Raw genomic sequence first — 17724 nt, 5'->3', positions numbered from 1 at the left:
CAAAGAAACCAACAGGAGAGAATCTTATAAGAGGCGGGGAGTTAGGCAAGATTACAGAACATTCAAGAAATAATAAAGCCTGGAGGGTGCCCATTAAATGTGGCCACAAGGAAGGCACTGGGAAATCTGGTGGGGAGTTTCAGTGGAGTGATGAGGACAGAAGCCCCACTGTAGTGGGATGAAGATGAGACGAATGAGAGATGAGGAAGTATGGATATCAGGAGTGGACAACTCAAGAAGCCTGGCTATGAAGGAGACATGGGGAGATGGAGGGATGGCTGGAGGAGGACTTGGGCTGGGGGAGAGTTCTGTATAGGAGATCCGAAGCATGGTTAAATGCTGATGGGAAGGAGTCCAGGAAAAAAAGGAGAGTGGTGAGCAGAAGGAGCATAATCTCTGAAGAAGCAGGAGGAGGGGATCCTATGAAAGATGGAATGGCCAGCCATCGTGTTGGGAGGGAAGGAAGGCAGTTAGAGTTGCCTGTCAGTGAGTTGGTGTGGCAACAAACAGTAGAGAGTTTTCACTTGGTGGCTCTAGTTTTTCTCTAAAGTTGGTAGGGAGACGATCTCCAGAGAACAAGAAGGGACATCATAGGACAACAAGTTTGAGAAGAATGGTCATGATGGAAAGTGAGAGAAACCTAGTTAAGAGCACAGGATTGCTGGGGAGGGTTGAGGGCTGAAGTGAGGTTGGAGGCCAGCACACTAGGAGCTCCAGTCCTAGGGGCTGGTAATTTTATTCACCAGTGCTCAGCAGCCCAGATGTAAGAAGGAGAATGGTTTTACTTGACCTAGGAGTAATCAAAGAACAATGGGCAAGAGAGATGATACTGGGAAGACAGTGATTTAAAAGATGGCTCATGGTGTGGGGGGGCACCTGGGTGGCTCAGTCAGTTAAGTGGCAGTTCGGCTCAGGTCATGATCTCACAGTTTGTGAGTTCAAGCTCTGTGTTGGGCTCTGGGCTGACAGCTTGGATCTTGGGGCTTGCTTCGGATTCTGTGTTTCCCTCTCTCTCTCTCTCTCTCTGCCCTTCCCCTGTTCGCACTCGTGCCTCTCTCTCTCTCAAAAATAAACAAACATTAAAAAAAAAAAAGATGGCTCATGAGGATTCCATGTTGGATAGAGAAAGAAATGGTGATTGAGGGAAAGTGTGAGGACAGAATAGAGAACCCGAGGGTTTGATGGAGTTAGAGAACTGCTGAAGTAGAAGCAAAAGTGGGCCATGAGGTGATCTGTCGGAGTGGGTGTGTGAATTTATGATTTCGGAGGCAGGGGAGTACCCCGTAATGATACTCCAAGGGTATCTGATGTACAGTGGGAATGAGGCCACCGAGGAGGTGGTGACAGTGAGCTTCTAGGGCTTGGGATGGCTCATCCACATTGGGCATAGGAGGATTTGAGGTAGGAAAAACGGAGTCTAAGGCTAGAGTCTGCAATGAAAGAGGAGGAGGGTGCTGGAGGTCAAGAAAAGACAGGATGAGGCTGGGGTAACACTGATGAGTGCTTGATAAACATCTAATGGATACATGAATGTGTGAATGAGTGAATGAGTGAATGTATCAATTCAGACCAATCTGGCACATTCTGGGAATATCTAGCCATAAATCCCAAGATCCAGGAGGAAACACTAGGCTAACAGAAGCCAAGTTAGGAGAAGTGTACAGGTGTCAGGTTATCATAAGATTTGAATGGAGGCAGTTCTTTTCAGCATATCCCATCTGAGAGGCTGTTGAGCCCTCTAGACCTGCGCAGGTTCAATATGATATCTACAAGCCCCTTGTAGCCACGGAGCACTTGAATTGTGGCTAATCTAAACTGAGATGTGCTATCACATATACTGGATTTCAAAGACTTAGTACAAAAAAAGAAAAAAAAAAAGAACATAAGCTGCCTTATTTTAAAATATTGATGATGTTGAAATGCTGATTTTTTGGATAAATGGGGTTAAATAAAACATACTATTAAAAATTAATTTCACCTTTTTTTGGTTGTTTTTTTGTTTGTTTTGTTGTGCTTTTTATATGAGGCTACTAAAATTTTCCAATTACATATGCGGCTCACATTATATTTCTCTTGGGCACCTTTGCTCTAGGCCTTGCTCAGCAGCCTCTGCAATCCTGAAAGGAAGCTTCATGACAGCCTGTGTAATGTACACGTTCGACCAATAAATTAATAAGGGCAGCCATCTTGAACTTCCACACATACCTGCTGGCATAAGTAAAATTTGAATCCGCAAGAACTTAAGCTTCTTGCATACAGAAAATTTCCCTGTAAAAGAACATTTTATATCCTTCAAAGTATTGCAAAACCTTCCACTTGCCCTATTCGTTAGGTTCTGCATCCTTGAAACCACCCAGTGGTTTATCATTGCCTCCACTGTTATCACAGTTGGGATGAATCGAGGGACTCATCCGATCTCTCTTCTTGGAATATTTCTGACATGATGAAGCTGAAAATTGTAGTACCACATTACAGTTTGGAAGGCCCTTATTTCTGCCAGAGATTGTAGAAGGTGGCCCTACATTAGCAGTAGCCAGAGCTGGTTTGCGCTTACGTTAAAAACATGCATATAATGGTAAACACTAAGAGCTTACCCTGGGTTGGGCACAGCGAGGAAACTGAGGTTTCAAGAGGTTCAGTAACCCGAGAGGTTCCACAGGTAGGAACTGGCAAAGCCATGGTCTGAACTCAGGTGGCCTCACTCCAAAACATGTGATGCTCGCAACCCCCTACCCTTTCCAACATAGCTGAAAGTGGATTAGGAAACAAAAAGAGATCAGTCTTGCTTACTTGGCCTCGGGAAAAGCCTCTGAAAGAATATGGCATGAGCTGGCCTGACACATTTTGCTCACACATGCACTGAACAGCACAGTTGAGGATTAGGTCCTTTAGCAGAAGTTCCCAAACTGTATGCCAGAATAACCTGGTCAGTGTCCATGGCCCCATTCCAGACCTGTTAAATCAGAACCCTGGGAGTAGGGCCTAGGAGTTTGTACTTTTAAAACATTTCCAAGTGGATAAGGGAACCCTCATTTCACAAAATGAAACACAGTCCCTAGGTAAGTACCTTGACTTGGGATCTGATTTACAATTTGGACTTCTCGGTAACCACTGGGACAAAACAGAAGGAAGGTACAAGGAAGGTTTATTTAAGCCACATAAAAGGAGTGGGCCTGGCTTTGGAGGCTCTTTAGATAGAGCTAATATTTGTGCACTAGTTTTTAAGAGGCTTCTCAACCTTCAGATGGCCCCTGGGGCTCCTGCTTCTTCTCAGGCAAAGGCGTGAGTGCTGTTACTTGAAGCCAGACTGACTCTCTCCTCCTTCTTTTAGCCTTTCAGTGTTATGATGTATCCAGCTGGTCCTGGATCTGGTGACTCTCCAGAGGGCTTCTCCGAGCAACCGAGGCTCCAGTCACAAATCGGAAATCACACAGCTCAGATACTAGGTACCAAATTTGGGAGTATTACATGGTCCTTCCTTCAGAGTGCAGCTGAGGCAGACTGAGGGTGAGGGATGGGGGAGAGAAACTCAGAGGTCTTTGGGTAAGCGCACAATGGACGGAAGACCTGGCCTTCATTAGGTGACATATGCTTTGTTTGGTCAACAAAGATTTGGTCCCTACTATGTGCCTGGCATCGTTGGAGGCACTAGAGAGATATACCTCAGTGAAAACTAACCAACAAACCAGACTTGGTCCCTGCCTTGTGGAACTTTTTTCCCCACCTTCCTTGAACCCTTTACCAATGGGATACCCTCTCCCCTTTTTTTCCCCCAGATTGGGTAAAAAAAAAGGGCCATTTTGAATAGGATGGGAGAGGAGACAAAGGTGTAGACTTAATTTGTGACCTAGAATCTGAGCTGAGTAAGACAGTAGAGTCAGGAAAAGTAAACAAATGGGGAAGAACTGGCTCTCTTTTCTGGGATGAGAAGAGATTATAGAAGTCAGGGCTGTGTGAGGCCTTAGAGAAAATTCTGCCCTTCATTTTACAGATGAGAAAACTGAGGGGCAGAGAGGTTATAGTGTACCCGAGGTGGGCCCCCTAGCTCCGTGGCAAAAGTAGCTGTGAAACTGCCTTAGAATGGATACTATGGGAGCCTCCAATGAGGTGCTTAATTTTCAAACTGGGCTCCTGGATGGCTTCCGGGAGGCAGGCCGGGCCCGTTGCCACGGAAACAGACTCACCGACCTCGCGGTCCCACACGTGGCTCTGAGCTCCCAATAAAGTTGTTGTTGAATCGCAGCGGTACCACGTGAGCCGCCCCGGGGGCGGGGCCGGGGGCGGGGCCGAGCTGAGAGAGACCCGGCGGGCGGCCGTGAGGAGGGGAGGCGGGCGCGGGCGCGAGCGCGAGCGCGAGCGCGGCGGCCGGCCATGATCGCGTCGTGCCTGTGTTACCTGCTGCTGCCGGCCGCGCGCCTCTTCCGTGCCCTCTCAGGTACCGGCCCCGCGTCCTGGCAGGCGGGCGCCAGGCCCGGGCCCACGTCGGCAGGGCCCCGCGGGGCCTGGGGCCGGCGTGCGGCGCGTCGGGCGTCACGACCACTTTTCCCCCCGGCCGAGGTGTGGGGAGGCGACCCCCGGTGCCGCTCCTGGACCCCACGAGGCCCGGGCCTGGCCGACAAGCCTCGCGGGCGGCCCCCCTCACGCCTGTGGCCTGGTGGCGTCGCGCCACGGTTAACGTGGGAAGAGGCCGGCGAAGGGGCAGGGGCCCGCCGAGGCACGGCCCTGGGAGGGGTCGGCGAGGGTTGGGGCGAGGCGAACGCCCGAACTCCCTGGGGGCGGGGGGTGTGAGCCGAAGACCCGCACGCACCTGCCTTCCCCTGGGTTACTCCACACTCACCTTTCACAGCCGCCTCTCCGCTCTCCCGCCCAGTGTCTGGTTGAAAACCCGGTGCTCGCAACCCGGAGACCATTTAACCCCCAGCTTTGAAGCGGTCTCCCGTGGGTTTGGGTTTAGAGAGTCCGTGCGGTGGAGCCAGAGAGAAGAGAGTTATTCCGTCACTTTTCCGTGATCTGCCCGCGCTCCCGTTCCTGGTCTTTGAAATTCCCGAGGCTCTTAGGAGACCGTCAGTCCCTGTGACAGATCCCGCAGAACTCCCAGAATGTTCTCCGGCAATTTAGAGGGCGGGACAGACCAAGAACTACTTTCTTAGAAATACGCGGTTCAGCTGCATTCTGTGTTTGTCGTTTCCGGAACTTTACGCAGTGTGTGTATGTAAAATAGCCACTCAGGTATTTATTTCTGTGGGTCTGTCGCTAGAATGCAAGCCGCAGGAGGGCAGGGCCATGTCTGTCCTGCTCCCTGTAGCTCTAGCGCTAGCACACTGTCCAGAATATAGTAGGCACTCAACTAAGCAATATTTGTGTGTCCGTACTTCTGAGGAATGAGAAGCTCCGCGGAAGTAATTGTTTTCAGAGAATTAAAGCAGATTCCTTTACCCATGTTGCTGCCATTTCTGGAGCCCTTCCGATGTCCCGTGACAGCCTTAGTGACATATACTTGTCCGCAGGTTTATAGACCAGTAGTCAGAGTTTAGAGAGATCACAGGAGGGGCCACTCCCTCCCTCCCTCCCCCATAGAAGTAGTGCCACTTCTTTCAACTTTGTGTATTGGTTCCTACAGAAGGTTTTCTTTCTATGCTTCCCATTCCCTTCCTCCCTCCCTCCCTTATCAAACGATTCTGTTGAAAAACCAACGGCCACCGCCATGCCACCACCACCAAAAATCTGCTAAATTTGAAAACGAGTACTTTCACACTTGTAAACAAGAGAAACTCTTCCATCTGGTATGCAGAGGATGTTTCCAGGGGCAGGAGATTAGCAAATCCCTGAGGTTAAAGCCAGCAACACAGCCCGTGGATTTAAAACAGGGTTTCCCAATCTCAGCATTATGGACATTTGGGCCTGGGCTGTCCTTTGCACTCTAGGATCTTCAGCAGTATCCTTCTCCTCTGACCTCTAGATGCCAGTAGCATCCCCACAGTTGTGACAGCCACTGTGTTTCCAGATAATATCAAATGTTCCCTGAGGGCAAAATTACCCTCTGGTTGAAAACCACTGGTTTAGAGAGCCATAAATCAACATAGACTATAAATAAGATAGTGTCTTTCAACATTTGAACCATTTTGAAGTTTTTCTTGCCTTTTAAAAAATAGAGCTGATAAAATGAATCTCTGGTGATTGAGGGTGAGTGTCGTGCATGTCACTTGTCCTGTGTTGTAAATAAGTGATTTAGTGAGTGTGGGTGTTTGCTCGCACCAAAATACTGTGCTTGGAGTTTGGGGGCTCTAATTTTAGAGTTTTCCCACCTGCTTTCTTGCCTGTTGGCTGTCATTTGTGGCTGCCGTAGCAGAGAGATGACAGCTGTCTCTTGCTGTCAGTTGTTGGCGTCTTCTGATTTACAGCCTCTGGTGTGTTATGGAATGGGAAAGCTGATAATGAAGTTTGTGAAGATTGATGAATAGAATACATAGCTTTGAGACAAAGAGCAAGGGCCTTTGCTAAGAAGTAAATTGTATAGATTTTGAGACACTCTTTTTGTCTACTTTAGGACTTTTTCTTTTGGAATGTATTTGTTTTGTAGGTTAGAGGATTTATAAAACTGGAAAGGCTCTTGGAGATTATCTAGTTCAAACTTCCCCTGTCTCCACTTTATAGGCAAGAATGAGTTCATCTCACCAGAGGCATTGTCCAAGGTCACATGATTTGTTAATTTCATTGCTAGGGCGTAACCCACCGTTCTGATTCAGGGTCAAGTGCTGGTTCCAATGTAATATGGCCCTTAGAACCAGAGAGTTCTGGTTCTGATGTTTAATAGGAGTCTTAACCTCCAGATAAAAGGGATGTGGTTACATGTGACCGTCTTTGTCCTAGATTATGTGGGATAGCTGTTCTTTCATTCATATAGTGAATACTTTTAGATCCCTACCATATACATTAGTTAATATGTATGAAGCACTTAGAATACCACCCAGCACGTAGTAAGCACTTCATGCTAATGATGAGGTGTTCCAGGTATTAAAATGGGCAGGCTCAGTGGTGGTACAACTATGAGCAAGGTGGATATGATTCTTGCTTGTATGGGACTTACATTCTAGTTGGGAGAAGAGTATGGGTTGGGTGATGTTGTCATCTTATAACATGGTATTTTGCCTTCTTAGATGCTTTCTTCACATGTCGAAAAAATGCCCTCCTGGCGAAGAGCTCGTCCACCCAGGTAGAGGGCAGCTTTGCCATGGCCCCTCGGGGGCCCGACCAGGAGGAGTGTGAGGGCCTGCTACAGCAGTGGCGAGAAGAAGGGTCGAGCCAGGTGCTCTCAACTTTGAGTGAGGGTCCCCTTGTAGATAAGGGACTAGCCCAGAGCAGCCTGGCGCTTCTGATGGATAATCCTGGAGAACAGGATGCTGTGTCAGAGGACAAGTGGTCCAGCAGGCAGCTGAGTGACCTACGGGCAGCAGAGAACCTGGAGGAGCCTTTCCCTGAGGTGCTAGGAGAGGAGCCACTGCCAGAGGTCGAGGGCCCAGTGTGGACGGCTGTCCCCATGCAGACCGGCCCCCAGTATGCAGACTGTGCTGCCCTCCCAATGGGTGCCCTGGCTGCAGAGCAGTGGGAAGAGGACCCTGCAGTGGTGGCCTGGAGCATAGCACCTGAGCCTATGCCCCAGGAAGAGGCTCTCATCTGGCCTTTTGAGGGCCTGGGGCAGTTGCAGCCTCCCCCGATGGAAATCCCATATCATGGTGAGTCTGATAACTGGCTGAGTGAGCCAGGGTAGCAGCTTGTCTCCACTCTGGGCAGAGCCATTGCTAAAGAGAAGACTCTCTGGTGGGGAGCTCTGTCTCTGCATTCTGATCTTACAGTGTCAAATCTAGAGGGGCCTTAGAGATTGTCTCATTCAGCCCCATGGTCTTTCAGATGAAATAACCATGATGCAGACAGATAGCAGGACATGCCTGAAGTCACATGGCTAGATGCAGAAGCGAAAGCACTGCATCTGATTCTGATTCTCCATGATGCTGCATCTAGTTCTGATTCTCCATGATGCTGTTTCTAGGAGTAGTGGTGGAGAGATCTCAGGGCCTGTACTCTGCCTCAACCAGAATTTTATCTTCTAGTTTTACCTACATATTTGGCTTCCACTAAAATTTGAAGAATGAGTTCTGTGGCTCAAGTGGGTTGAGCCCACTTGCATCTCCATGCTCTAGGGGAGATGGGGAACATGTGGTTTACAGCTCCACAGGCTTTTTCAAGTATAAAGGTTAGAAAACACCCAAGGCTAAGATTACTCTCGAAATGTCTTTAACCTCAGGTGACTATTAAACACATTGATCCGAGGGATCCTCCACAGAGACCCATGGATTTATCAAAAGTGAGAAATTGTCAGCCTTCATTTATTGAACATGTACTAGGTGCCAGGTACTATGCTAGGTACTGGGGATCCACGCTGAACAGGCCAAGATTGTCTCTGGCTTTATGGAGCTTGCTGTCTAGTCTGGAAATGTCCATAGAGTACTGCTCAAATAGCCAGAGAGAGGGATGGGTGACAGGAAAGATGACAAAAAGGAACTTCAGACACAGTATCTCTGAGTCAGGAGTGGAGATGGTGGGGCCTGTGGATAACATGTACTTCTTGTGGACTTCTTCTCCCCAACCCCTTTGCAGAAATCTTGTGGCGAGAATGGGAGGATTTCTCTACTCAGCCAGATGCTCAGGGCCTGGAGGCGGGGGATGGCCCTCAGTTCCAGTTCACTCTAATGTCCTATAACATCCTGGCCCAGGACCTGATGCAGCAGAGCTCAGAGCTCTACCTGCATTGCCACCCAGACATCCTCAGTTGGAACTATCGCTTTGCGAATCTCATGCAGGAATTCCAGCACTGGGACCCTGATGTGAGTGACGAAGGGGGGAAGGTGCCATCTTGTATTTGCTCTGGACCTGGGCTATTTCCCAAATGCTCTTAAAAAATGAGTTTACAGTTTATATGTGTATAGGGTCAGAGTTCTGCCTAGGGCTGGAGCCTTCTTGCCTGGAATAAATGAGTTTTTGGCAGGTGTTGAGAAGACTCCGTGGGTACACACTTTCCAACACCTTTATGCAGGGAGGGAGACTTGAGGGATTCAGGGAACAGGAAAACCCAGCACATGCTTCGGGTCTACTCAGCTTAAGTCTAGGCTTTTCCTTGATGGGGGTGGCTGTATGGGAAGAGTTGGCCCTGCGGGAAGCTTCAGTGTGACCCTGCCTGAGACCAGCAGCAGCTTTCCACCTGCCCTCAGTCCCTGCTCCTGGGGTGGGAGTCACTCTCCAGCACTCTTGGTACTCTGGAGTGATTGGTTTCCTTGTCACTTTTCCAGATCCTGTGTCTCCAGGAAGTCCAGGAGGATCATTACTGGGAGCAGCTGGAGCCTTCTCTGCGAATGATGGGTAATGCGGTTCCCTGGCATGTTCACCAGTCTTGCTTCCTATGGCCCTGTCTGTTCTCTCCTGAAGGCACCATCTTTTTCTTTTGCTTCAGTAAATCCTCATTCTCACCCGTGCACTAGCTCCTCCTTTGTATGGGTGAGAAAGAAAGACTTCTGTAGTTTTAAAGCAATTCTGGCATTAATTGCCTTGAATTAATTAATTGACATGAATTGCCTTTAATCCTTGAAGTAACCAACCCTGTGAGGTTGAGTATTGTTATCCCTGTTTTACAGTGAGGAAACTGAGGTTCTGTAAATTTGTGTGACTTGCTCAAGGTCACCATGCTACAAAGCTAGTAGGTTGTGCAGCTAGGACTCCAATTTGTTTGACTCTAGAATCCATGCTTTTCCTGTCGAGTTCTGTCTCTTCATACCCTTCTGTCCTACTTCCCCTTTAGCCACTCAGTCATCTGCTTACCACTGTAAGGGAACCTCTGCAGAACCAAGGAGTTGGCAAGGACAGGAACTCCCCTTATGGAGCAGCGGGAGCAGTGCCTTAGGCATACACGCCTCGGCTACTGCCACTGCTTGGAGGGATTCAGGCTTCAAGGACTCTGACCCATCTCCTTGGCCGGGTGTTCCTTGCAGGTTTTACCTGTTTCTACAAGAGGAGGACCGGATGTAAGACAGATGGCTGTGCTGTCTGCTACAAGCCCACGAGATTCCGTCTGCTCTGTGCCAGCCCTGTGGAGTACTTTCGGCCTGGCTTGGAGCTCCTCAATCGGGACAACGTGGGCTTAGTGTTGCTGTTGCAGCCACTAGTCCCAGAAGGCCTGGGGCAAGTCTCAGTGGCCCCTCTCTGTGTGGCAAATACCCATGTCTTATACAACCCACGCCGGGGTGATGTCAAGCTGGCCCAGATGGCCATTCTCTTGGCAGAAGTGGACAAAGTGGCCAGGTTGTCAGATGGCAGCCATTGCCCCATCATCTTGTGTGGTGACCTGAATTCTGTTCCTGATTCACCTCTCTACAACTTCATCAGGGATGGGGAGCTCCAGTACCATGGGATGCCAGCCTGGAAGGTGAAATGGGGGAAACCACTTCGGGGGTGGGAATATGGCCAAGGGAGAGATTCAGCTGTTGGCAGCTAGTGCTGCTTCTGTGGCAGGGACCTCAGTTACACCTGTTCTGGCTCCCTCCTGCCTTTTCTTGTTCTGTTGAATAGTTTTTGTTCTGAAACCTGGAAGTTAGAAATTCCTGGGTGCCTTTGGCGTCTTGAAATCCTTTCAATTTTTATCATTGATTGGTAGTTTAGATGTAATACACAAGTACATCCTTGCAAGAATTCAAACATAAAATAAGACCAAACCCACGTTTATTACATACATTCCTTACCTTTTCCCTTAGAGTGAAGTAGTAACTGTTTGAAGTTTGGTGGTTGTCTTCCAGAACGTTCTGTATATATTTACGGTGATATCTATGTTCCTGTGATATTGTAATTATAATTTACACTTATTAGGTACTAACTGGATTCCAGGTGCTATTTTAAGCACTTTACATGTATTAACTCACTCAACTTTCACAATTTCTGTCATCGCTTAACATTTTTTAAGTGAGGAAACTAAGGCGTAGAGAAGTTAGGCAGTTGCTGGCTCTAGATTATGCAGGTAGGTAGTGGTGGAGCCAGGATCTGTAACCAGGATCTGCAAGCCCTAGAGCTCTTGCCCCACCAGTGCTATGCTGTGATTGCTTCTAACTGCTGATATTTGACCTATTGTGTATATGTGTGTACTCTATGTTTCGTTTTGTAGTTTGGTTTTTTTCACGCAGCAACGTATATATGGATCTATCTCATTCCTTTTAAATGCTGAATGTTGGTAGCATAGATATCTTACAGTTTTATCATGTGTATTTAGCCTTGCTGCTAGACCTTCAGCTTGTACTGATTTCTTTATATGTCCCTTAATCTCCCTGATCCTCTGTCTTGTCCTTGCTGTCCATCTTCTTGCTTTAACTTTTGGCAGGGCACAAAAATGGCTGAATTGTTATTAAGCACTTTGGACTTTTATTTTAATGAGGTTACTCAAGTGCTAGCAATATCCTGGTTCTCATGTATGCAGAGAAAGGCCTTATCCTGCTGGAAAGCTGCCATGGTCAAGGAGCTCAAGAGAATGGGAAAAATAATTTAAGTGCCTACCATGTGACTGGCACCATTAGGCATAGTGATTAAGAGCACTCGTTTTGAAGCCAGACAGTCCTGAGTTCCAGACCCTGCTCTGCTACCCTATGCAAGTTACTTAACTTCCTTAAGCCCCATGCACCTCATCCATATGCTAGGGAAACAATGGGAGCTACTTCAGAGGGGTTTTTTGTTGTTGTTTGATGGATCAAATACAATAATGCACAATAAAGTATTTTCCAGTTCCTGCTTCAAAGGAAGCAGTTAACAATCAGTTATTATTATCAAGATCATTAATTGTATGTGGTATTACTATCCCATTTTATAGTAGAGGATATTGAACCCAAGGGAGTTAACTGACTTGCCCAAAGTCACACAGCTAGAAAGTGGCCATTAGATTCCAGCTCTGTTTTACTTGAGGTGGCATATTGAAAATTTATGTCCTTCAAGGCCAGAGAGACTGTTTCTATCACTGCTCTTGCCTCCCCACTTAGCTAGTGTCTTGCACATATTTGGCATTCAAATATTTGTTGTTGTCAAATGAAATAAAGGGAATTTTGCTACACACGTTGGAGATATGCAGATGACTGATGTTGCCGAATGTGTTTCCCTACTGCGTTCTGTCCGTTCCCAGGCTGCTCATTGGCTTTGACCGAGGATGGTGACATAGATACGGTAAAGTGCTTTGGTGCATTTCCCATTTGGTTTGACCCTGTGGTTTCCTCATGATAGGCTTAAGATGCTAGACCTTGATCCAGAAGATCCAAAGATCAGGATAAACCTTTTCCCACTGCAGATTAAAGCCCCTGAAAGTTGATATTCTCCGTGGAGACTCAGGTAGATTTTTCCGAGGTGAAATTTAGGAGACTATATGTTCATACACGTTCTATTCTCTTTCACCCTCATACCTCATTCTCTTACCCCTTATTTCTGCCTCATGGACAATTCAGTGTTTCTAGTTAAAAAAACAAAAAGGGTTTTACTCTCTCTCCCTCAAAACAAACAAACAAATAAATAAAACGGGGCACCTGGGTGACTCAGTCAGTTAAGCATCCGACTCTTGATTTCAGCTCAGGTCATCATCTCACAGTTTGTGGGATCAAGCCCCGCACTGGGCTCTGTGCCAGTAGCACAGAGCCTGCTTCGGATTCTCTCTCTCTCTCTCTCTCTCTCTCTCTCTCTCTCTCTCTCTTTCTCTGCCCCTCCCCTGCCTGCGCACAGGCGTGCTCTCTAAATAAATAAATAAATAAATAAATAAATAAATAAATAAATAAATAAGGTTTTCATTAGCTCCTTATTTTTAACCTTACCCAGAGACTTACATGTTTTGCTTATATTATGTATATAGTGCGTGATTGTGTGTGTGCGTGTGTTTGTCTGCATGTCCCAAATCATGGGCTATTTTCTTTTTCCATCTTGGTGTCCTCATTCCCACCTGCTCTTTCCTTATAGGTATCTGGACAGGAAGACTTCTCCCATCAGCTTTACCAGAGGAAGCTACAAGCCCCACTATGGCCCAGCTCCCTGGGTATTACTGATTGCTGTCAGTATATCACTTTCTGTCACCCCAAGAGATCAGGTGAGCATGTACCACATTTTTAAAATTTATTTATTTTGAGAGAGACCGAGAGAGAGCAAGCAGGGGAGGGGCAGAGAGAGGGAGAGACAGAATCCCAAGCAGGTTCTGCACTGTCAGTGCAGAGCCCGACACAGGGCTCGAACCCACAAACCCTGAGATCATGACCTGAGCTGAGATCAAGAGTCGGAGGCTTAACCAACTGAGCCATCCAGGTAACCCCATAGACCCCATTCTTAATTGGCTGTGCCTCTGTGCCCATTTTGGAAGAAAGCTAGTATTTCAGTGACAAGAGAAAATGTTAATTCCTTCAATTCTGTTAGCAAATTCCTTTGTTTTTCTCACTGTCCTCATGATCTCCCAGTGAAATGGACAACTTTAAATCCTATCTGTTGGAGATTCAGCTTGTCTTCAGAGCCAGGCTTCCCCTGTGTCCCTACACTGGAAGCTTCTCGGTATTAAGGAGGTTTCAGCATGTGGCTTGTCTTCCTTTCTCTCACTGTATGGCTTTTCCTGGTTTACAGAGAGACTACAGTATAGCCGAGACTTCCTGCTGAGATTCCGTTTCTGTGATGTCGCCTGTCAGCGACCAGTGGGACTGGTTCTTATTGAAGGAGTGACAGATACTAAGCCAGGTAATGTAGGAACTAAGCTTGTTTTCTTGGTCTTCTTTCCTCTTCACCCCTGATATTTGTCAGTTATGTGGTTCCTTAGTCTTTTTGTAAGTATAATTGTTATAGGTAAGCTTGTGGTGATAAACATGCTTAGAAGGAAGGTCCATGGAGTTCTTTGGCCATATGCACGTATGGGTGTGCAGTGCAGTGAGAACATAGGCCAAGAGTCAAGAGACCTGAGTTCCAGTCATCTTTGAGACCTTAAATGAGCCATGTAACCTTTTTAGGCTTAAGTTGCTAATAACTAGCATGTGTTCAGCATAGAGGAGGGAAGGTACACATGACAGGGCTTTCAGAATCATAAGGTGACAGTAGTCCTGCTTGTAATAAAAAGTTACTCCTACTGAGAACTTCCAGATCAAATATGGCAGAGTATACTTGACATTCTCCTCTTCTCGTCTCTGAAACCATTCCAAAGCAACAAGGAGAATGGAAAAAAGCAATACAACAAAGCAATACAACCTGTATCGTTGAGAAAGAAGTTTTGAAGGTATTTGAAACCATGGATCACAGCGCAGGTGGAATAGCTGCAGAAAGCACTGGAGATCGTGCAGGGGTGCTGGAGGGAGTGTGGAGGGACTTATCTGGGGACTGTATGCATCTCACAAGGAATCAGCACAGTGTATTTCTCCAAGGTGAGGAGTGTACCTTAAGCCACAAAACTAAAATCCCTTGTTTCATCAGCAAGAATAAGTTGCACAGGTTGTGACAGGAGATTTTCTGAACCCGTTTTGGTCTTAAGAGGCACCGGAGAAAAGCCTGATCAAGGAATCAAGCCCTATTTGCATTAAGCAGTTTGAGTGGCAGGGGGGAGATGAGATACTTACAGAGCTGCATATCGCTTTTGGAGGGAGAAATCAAGATTAAAAGGACTCATATATTCATATATGGCCCTGTGTCATCAGGAATATTCCTTTTCCTTGGAGTGCCTACACAGTTCTTCCCTTAGAGAAACTATACAGATAGCTGGTATAGAAAAACCTCGACTAATTCAAAGCTGGGCTGCCTAAAAGGAGCCAGCATGAGATCTGTGCTAGAATACTGCAAGAAAGAAAAGCAGAAGGAACTGGAAAAATAAAAGGCAGATAAAGAATGCTTACCTCAGAGATAAAAATTGTTGCCATGAAGCATGTGAAAAATTATGAACATTGTCCCGTGAATAAAAAAGTGAAACAATTGCCTTTATAAAATAAGAGTACAAAAACAATTGCCTTGATAGAATAAGTTCATGCAAATGGCAAGGCATCGGAAGATGAGACAGAAGCTGCAGAACTCAGGAAAGAAGTAGATTAAAAAATTTTAAAAAATCACATAAAATGAAGACAAAATTTGGTGTAGCATAAGAAGGAATAGGAAGAGATACTGCTGAAAACAAGAGACCGAGGCCATGAAAGAAAAAGCAAAATCAAAAGAAGTAAAAAGATAAAAGAGACTGGAGAGAAATGACAGTAGTGAAGGATAAGGAAATTCTCAGCATACACATAATTGAAGTTCACAAGAAAGTCTGTATAATGGCATACAAGAAATGTATAAAGGTATGATTCAAGGAAGATTTTCCCCAAATTAAAAGATTTGAATCTTCAAATTGAGAGGATGTACCAATTTTCAGTAAAAAATGAAATAGGAGAATCAACAATAAGACATCCTTGTGAAGTTATTGGAAGCCAGAGATAAAAGAATCCTTTGGGCAATTGAACCAAAAAGATTGGGCTACTCTTAAAGGTAAAAATAACCAGGTTGGCTTCAGACTTCTTAACATTATCATTCAACTCTGGAAGACAGGAGAACAAGGCTTCAAGGAAAGAAGGTGTGGCTCAAGAATTTCATACTCAACCAAAAGCGTTTCTTGACCAAACGGCTACAATAACCTAAGACAACCAAGCAATGACTGGAAAAACTATAGAACGACTGGTGATAAAGCAATGAATTTATTTTTTTCTTGTAGGAATTTAATTTGAATTGGCATTTTGCACAGAGTAATGAACATTTCAGTGGCTCAGTTTTTTTTTTTAATTGCAAAGCTAAATCAATTCTCTAACTGTAGCGTTAGCGAAAACAATACTGACGGCCCTCGTGCATTAAGCAGCGAGCACGTGCCACGTGCCAGTGTTTTAGAATTACAAAAACCTAAAGTTAAACAGTAGTAGGATACCACATTTCAGGTTACGAGTAGAAGATTAAAAACAAAATGGGGGTCCTGTGTGGCTCAGTCGGTTAAGCATCCGACTTCGGCTCAGGTCATGATCTTGCGGTTTGTGAGTTCAAGCTCTGCATCAGGTTGTGTGCTGACAGCTCGGAGCCTGGAGTCTGCTTCGGATTCTGTGTCTCCCTCTCCGTCTTCCCTCCCCCACTCATACTCTGTCTCTCTCTCAAAAATAAATAAGCGTTAAAAATAAAAATGAAACAGGTCTCCCCTGGCTCAGTTCATGGAGCATGTGACTCCTGATCTCGGAGCTGTGAGTTCGAGCCCCATATCAGGTGTAGAGATTACTTCAATAAATAAACAAACAAACAAAATGTAAAACAAAACAAAATAATACTATACTTAAAGCAAGTATTTTTTACTTCATGTTTTTGTTGGCCATTTGTATGTCTTCTTTGGAAAAATGTTTATCTGATGAATGTCTTTTAAAGACTCCAAATCTAAAAATCTACCACCTTTTTTAGACCGTGACTAGAAAGACTTAAGTGCAATAAGGAGATGATAATATGTGATCCTTTTTTTTAGAAGATGTATTAGATGTGCTAACAAATAATATTTCTAGTCTAATACTAGAGTCATGCAACCCACTAGTGCACATCAAAACTTGCTGACTTGACTGTGACACTGATTTCAAGGGGCAGCACGTGAGTTGCAAAAGAAGCTGCAATGCTAGGTAATTATGGTACCTTCCTGTAGGCTGATGTTGCATTGCCCTGGAGCATTCTACATTGCCCAAGTTGTGTAATAAAAACATGTGGTTCTCACTCTCCCCAACTCCCTTTTTGGGGGAATAATTCATAAAGAGGGAATCTAAAGTTCAAGTCCTCTGCTTGTAAACATTTTCAGTTATTAATGATTTCTTCTTTCCAGTATGGCCTTAAAGACACTGAAAAGGGGTTACTGTGTTTTTTTTTCTTGTGAGCACTTGCCCATTTCCATTGAGCTCTCGACCTTCAGGTCTTTTTATAAATAAGAACAAAGCATGTACCCAATAAAGTGCATTATAGGAAAAAATAATTGCTAACAGATTATTTTTGTAACCACTATTTACAAACTGACCAGATGGCCACAGACCAAAGGCTGTCTGATCAGTTTTCTAACCAGGGAAGTTCTGAATCCAGCTTCTTCACTCGCTTCTCCACATGCCTGGACACAATTTATCCTTTTCCCAAGTACTTGCAGAAGAACTTACTTGTTTGGCTGCTACTTTGCTGACTGGGTCAGGAAGCCACTGCAGCTTAGGTAGAGGCAGCTGTGGCCCATGTGGTCAAATGGCCTGGTGGGGCATGGAGAGGCCTCTAGTCTTGTGTGACTGCCAGAACGCTGCTGTTTGTACCCAGTGCTGCATGGACAGAGCCTGGTGTTGAGGGAAACCATTTTTAGTATCCTGCTGGTCACTGAGATTTTTCTGGTATGTTGTAATGGTAAAAGATGTGACTCAAAATGAAGATATTAGCGTTACGAATATTTATGCTCTGAATAACATTACATTAACAATCACAAAGTGAAACTGCAGACTTTAACAAGGAACAATAGTCAGAAAATAACTAATGGTAAAAGGTTTTAAATAATCTCAGCCTACAACAGGACAATTAGATAAAAGGTAAGAATATGGAAGTCTTGGGGCTCCTGGGTGGCTGACTCAGTTAAGCGTCCGACTTTGGCTCAGGTCATGATCTCATGGCTCGTGAGTTCAAGCC

At 45.7% G+C, this 17724-nt stretch overlaps 2 protein-coding genes across 14 annotated transcripts in view; one reads left to right on the top strand and one right to left on the bottom strand.

Moving 5' to 3' along the window:
• The window catches only part of LRRC74A (leucine rich repeat containing 74A), a 47724-nt gene extending 42814 nt beyond the window's left edge, over positions 1 to 4910 (bottom strand). For 8 of the 9 annotated variants that reach the window (XM_019427260.2, XM_019427253.2, XM_019427255.2 and 5 more), the window contains exon 1: positions 4838 to 4910. In XM_019427260.2, coding sequence (XP_019282805.2) covers positions 4838 to 4910 — 73 coding nt within the window. The remainder of the gene's footprint in view (positions 1 to 4837) is intronic. The other variant, XM_019427270.2, reaches the window with a different exon arrangement.
• The window catches only part of ANGEL1 (angel homolog 1), a 48383-nt gene that overhangs the window by 8352 nt on the left and 22307 nt on the right, over positions 1 to 17724 (top strand). For 3 of the 5 annotated variants that reach the window (XR_008417269.1, XM_019427250.2, XM_019427248.2), the window contains exons 2-8: positions 3332 to 3446; positions 7158 to 7733; positions 8656 to 8882; positions 9345 to 9414; positions 10041 to 10474; positions 13024 to 13150; positions 13672 to 13782. Coding sequence is in view for 4 of the 5 variants with exons in the window: in XM_019427250.2 (XP_019282795.2) it covers positions 3344 to 3446; positions 7158 to 7733; positions 8656 to 8882; positions 9345 to 9414; positions 10041 to 10474; positions 13024 to 13150; positions 13672 to 13782 (1648 nt within the window). In the remaining variant the exon portion in view is untranslated. Of the gene's footprint in view, positions 1 to 3331; positions 3447 to 4290; positions 4436 to 5119; positions 5230 to 7157; positions 7734 to 8655; positions 8883 to 9344; positions 9415 to 10040; positions 10475 to 13023; positions 13151 to 13671; positions 13783 to 17724 lie in introns of those variants that run through there. The other 2 variants (XM_019427249.2, XM_019427252.2) reach the window with 2 other exon arrangements.

Source organism: Panthera pardus, unplaced genomic scaffold (assembly GCF_024362965.1).
Source record: "Panthera pardus isolate Hobbes unplaced genomic scaffold, ASM2436296v1 HiC_scaffold_24, whole genome shotgun sequence".
NCBI lineage: Eukaryota > Metazoa > Chordata > Mammalia > Carnivora > Felidae > Panthera > Panthera pardus.
The sequence above is the reverse complement of the archived record's forward strand: the minus strand, read 5'-3'. Positions and strand labels throughout refer to the sequence as shown.